The sequence below is a fragment of the Danio aesculapii genome, chromosome 10 (assembly GCF_903798145.1).
Source record: "Danio aesculapii chromosome 10, fDanAes4.1, whole genome shotgun sequence".
Lineage (NCBI taxonomy): Eukaryota > Metazoa > Chordata > Actinopteri > Cypriniformes > Danionidae > Danio > Danio aesculapii.
The window spans coordinates 42,649,976-42,654,975 of record NC_079444.1 but is presented as its reverse complement, the minus strand read 5'-3'; the positions used below and the strand labels follow the sequence as shown (position 1 = coordinate 42,654,975).

General features: G+C 36.8%; 1 protein-coding gene across 1 annotated transcript in view; it reads left to right on the top strand.

Moving 5' to 3' along the window:
• stc1l (stanniocalcin 1, like) overlaps nucleotides 1-5,000 on the top strand; it is an 8,816-nt gene that overhangs the window by 200 nt on the left and 3,616 nt on the right. The window contains exons 2-3 of the mRNA XM_056466895.1: nucleotides 1,172-1,314; nucleotides 4,716-4,927. Of these exons, the coding sequence (XP_056322870.1) occupies nucleotides 1,172-1,314; nucleotides 4,716-4,927 (355 nt within the window). The remainder of the gene's footprint in view (nucleotides 1-1,171; nucleotides 1,315-4,715; nucleotides 4,928-5,000) is intronic.

Below are 5,000 nucleotides of genomic sequence, written 5' to 3'. Positions count from 1 at the left end.
GAGGGGCAAACGAGGTGGCACAGAGGGTAGCACTGTGGCCTCACAGCAAGAAGGTGGTTTGCTGGTTGCTGGTTTGAGTCCCGACTGGGTCACTTGGCATTTCTGTGTGGACTCTGCATGTTCTCCCCGTGTTGGCGTGGGTTTCCTCCGGGTGCTCCGGTTTCCCTCACAGTCCAAACACATGCACTATAGGGGAATTGATGAACTAAATTGACCGTAGTTATGGGTTACATCTGGAATGGCGCCCGCGGCGTAAAACATATGCCAGAATAGTTGGCGGTTCATTCCACTGTGGCAACCTCTGAAATAAAACTATGCCAACGGAAAATGAATGAATGAATTTCAATTTGGTTTTAATATTTTGTAATTAGAATTTATTTATTATAACTTTCAACATCACTGCATCAGTTTTACATAATAATAATAATAATAATAATTTGATTTAAATTGATATTTTTGAATGTTTTGTGTATGTTGAGAGGGAGGTTTGAAATATAATTGAGCTGTCTTGTAATTTTTGGCCAAAACAAAATGGTCTCAAAATATAATAAACCATAAATATGGCTTGTTTTATTGACTGTATTATGCAAATTGGTCATTTTAATTTTCTAGCATGTCACAATAATCAATATATCGAACAAGCAGCAAAAGTCATTTTCTAAATGTAACCAATAAAGTCTTTTTAGATACAAATTTAAAGATCCTGCCTCAGCGACAGCTATTTATTTGAGTGTTGAAGTCCAATTGAAGACTCTTTGAACTTTCACCATTGTATTCACCTTATTCTCCGAGTACGAGCGGGCGCAGCCATTTGAATCATTTTGGGTTGAAACTTCCGGTCTCATTCACTTCCATTCATTTTTAAACGTTAAAAACAGCTCGTTTTGCTGCTTGGTGTTGCAAACTGATATTTTCTTATTATATTATTCTACTTTGTCTCTATTGTAATGCAAACACTTGTTTGTAGAGTGAGTAGTTTGACCGTTTTCTGCCGTTTATTATTCCTAGTCATTTCTCCCATATATGCCTATAGGCAACTGAATCGGAAGTTCTAAAACAATCGCAAAAACGCGCGCACTTCCGCATTGAAGAATAAGGTCATAGTTATTAAATATTAGAAACCCTTAGATTAAACCTCTAATAAAGCACCTCTGTCTTGTCCTCCATGCAGCTGATGTTGCTCGCTGTCTAAATGGCGCTCTGCAAGTGGGCTGCGCGACCTTCGCATGTCTGGAAAACTCCACCTGCGACACAGACGGCATGCACGAGATCTGCAACGTCTTCCTCCACACTGCTGCTGTTTTTAACACAGAGGTATTCATTACAGTCATACATTTATGGATTAAAATGATGCATTTTCCACAGATATTTAAGCCTGTAGTCATAGATTACAATGCAATTCAGAGCTGTTTCAACTGAAAGAAATTAGCACTGCACTGAAAAAACTTATTCAAAGATGATTTCTTGGATTTACAAGAAATGTTTAAGCTAAGTGGTTGCAAACAATTAATTTAGGTTGAATTTAACTAACAAATTAAGTTGAACATTACTAAATATAATTAGTTTAAATTCACGTGTGGCGTGGGTTTCCTCCGGGTGCTCCCGTTTCCCCCACTGTCCAAACACATGCGCTATAGGGGAATTGGGTAAACTAAATTGTCTGTAGTGTGTGTGTTTGAATGAGAGTGTATGGGTGATTCCCAGTGATGGGTTGCAGCTGGAAGGGCATGCGCTACATAAACATATGCAGGATAAGTTGGCGGTTCATTCTGCTGTGGTGACCCCTGATAAATAAAGGGACTAAACCAAAAAGAAAATGAACGAATGAATGTTTAACACATATCAATTATATGCAACAACTTTCTACCATCATTTTTTTCAGTGTGGCGATTTTAATATTGATCGTCCTTTGTTTTTTTTTTCTTATGATGGACACAATAAGGTTTATTTTTTCTTTTAAAAAAAAGCACATTTTTAATAATTACTTAAATGTCATAATCAAATTATGGCCTAATCCTTGTGTACTGGTGTGTCAGGAATTCATGTTTTGTTTATGGAAGTTTGTGTTAAATCCCAGCAGGCACACAACATCATTTGACGTTAATATTAGGTAAGATGTAGGCTTAGGTGACCAAAATTCAATGTCTAGCCAGTGTTTAAGGACAGCCATAGGCGGAGCGTGTGTAAGGCTGGGGAAGGCTTAGCCTCCCCCTGGCCAGAGACCATAGAGATAGCGGCAAAGAAATAAAACTGTATTGAAAACATGTAACAGGTGTAAGGCGGAGTATGAATGTAATTTAATGTTGATGATAAACAGAACACTTTAGTTATTGTAAAGTTGTCAGTCAAATTGAAGTTCCCCTCCGCACAGAAATGGAACTTTCCAACTCCGCACTTTGCACTGATGAGCGCTGTTTAATACTGGAGTTAGCAGCTGCTCTGAAAACCAATCCAGCGAACTATTCTGGTTTGCTGGTCAAGGACATAAGTAATAAAATGACAAATGAGTATTACAAGTGATATTTAACAATATAATATTCTGGTTTAACTTGTTTTCTTGTTAACTTGTTATTATATGCACTACCGGTCTAAAGTTTAGGGTGAGTAGGATTTTTAAATGCTTTACATTAAGCTTCTCCTGCTCATCAAGGCTGCATTTATTTCATCAGCAACACAGTACACATTGTAAAATTGTGAAATGTTATTGCACTATAAAAGAACTGTTCAAAAGTACTTTAAAATCACTGGAATAAATTATTTAATTAAATTATAGATGGATTTTCAGCTTCATTACTCCAATCTTTAGGGTCACATGATCCTTCAGAAATCCCTCTAATATTAATTATTATTATTAATAATAATAATAATAATGTACAAAAAGTAATAAAAGCAACAAGGAGTAATAATATCATTTGAAACCTCATACAGCAAGTAATAAATAAATATTTAACAAGTATTTAACAATTTAATATTTCTTTATTTTTAATAAATGCCGCCTTGATGAACAGAATAATTTGAATTAATTTTTTAAATAAAATTAATAATTAAAATAACCGAAATAAACTGATCCCAAACTTTTGACCGGTAGTGTAGATCGGTGGGTTAGTTTAATAAAATAATGTAATGTGCGTGTTGAATATAATAGACGTTTGTTGATAGGCGGTGCTTTTGTTAGAACATCTTTGTCGGTCGCAAATCTTTTTAAACGCATTAAAGGGCAGCGCATATATTAGCCTTACCCTGGAGTTTGTTCACCCTCCACCTATGAGGACAGCGTTATATTGAAGTCCATTAATGACATCAAATGACGTTGATATTTGGTTGATTTTAGGTTGATTTTAGGTTGATTTTAGACGTCAAGTCAACATCTTAAACCAGCGTCATATTGATTTCAAATACTGACATTCATTCATGAGGTATGGCAACCAAAGTCCAACGTCTGATAGATGGCATAGTGGTAACGTCCACACAACGTCAAGCTGTTACATCATTAGGAGTTGATATTTGGTTGATTTTAGGTTGGATGTTGGACATTGACGTCGGCCTGACATTGGGTTTTGACGTCAACCTGATTTTCATTGCCAAACGAAATGCAACATTCACACAACGTTGGGGTACAACGTCAATCTGACGTCATGTTGACGCCATGTGCCTGCTGGGATGTTATTGCAACTTTTTATATCAAAATTTTTATGTCAGACTTTTCTTTAAAAAAAATTGCAAGTTTTTATCTCTGCATCTGGAGTTATAAACTCGTAACTGCAGCTGACACAAAAGTCAGACATGTAAGAAAAACATCAAGAATGATAATTGAATAAATTCACAATGTTATAACTATAAAACTATAAATTGAAGGGCGACACAGTGGTGCAGTAGGTGGTCCTGTTGCCTCACAGCAAGAAGATCGCTGGTTCGATCCTGGGTCGATCGGCTGGGTCAGTTGGCATTACTGTGTAAAGTTTGCATGTTCTCCCTGCATTCGTGTGGGTTTCCTCTGGGTGCTCCGGTTTCCCCCACAGTCCAAAGACATGTGGTACAGGTGAATTGGGAAGGCTAAATTGTCCGTAGTGTACGAGTGTGAGTGTATGGATGTTTCGGCAGGAAGCTGCGTAAAATATATGCTGGATAAGTTGGCGGTTCATTCTGCTGTGGCAATCCTGGTTTAATAAAGTGACTAAGCCGAAAAGAAAATGAATAAATGAATGAATGAACTCTAAATTCGGTTTTTTTTTTTCAACCATTCTGATCATCCACTTTCCTTTTGCTTTTTGTCTTCCTACAAGAAACAACACTAGTAGTTTATATTAAATACTCTTATTTTTGAAATGCAGTACTGGGTCATTTGTTTATATTACTGTAGTTGTTACATTATCCATAGCAACTGTAAAATCACCACAACAGATTAATACTTTACTATAGTGTGGTTCAAAAATGCTTCAAGATTTACTGTTAATTACTATAGTATTTTTTCATGTGAGCTGCAACTTAGAATTGTGAGGGGAAATAAAGTCAGTGTTCATTTTTTATGACTATTACCTTTGCTATTTGCTTCCACTTATTTCACTTCACAAAAATAATAAATCTGTGTTATCATAATGTTTTCAATGTTATCATGAACACAAATAGCTTTACCGTAGTTTTTTAACCGCTAATGAAGTGTAAGTCTAGCAAATGTAGAGAAAATAGTGTAAATCTTTGCTTTTCTTCTCCCGCAGGGTAAAACGTTTGTGAAAGAGAGCATCAAGTGCATGGCCAACGGCATCACCTCCAAAGTGTTCCAGACCATCAAGCGCTGCTCCACCTTCCAGAAGATGATTGCTGAGGTGCAAGAGGAGTGTTATAAGAAGCTTGACCTCTGTGAAGTGGCCCGATCAAACCCTGAGGCCATTGGAGACGTGGTGCAGGTGCCCAACACCTTCCCCAACAGGTGAGCATCTTAAAGAGACAGTACACCAGAGAATTAAAACACTCATGTTAAAACACTTGATAAAAACAGTCTG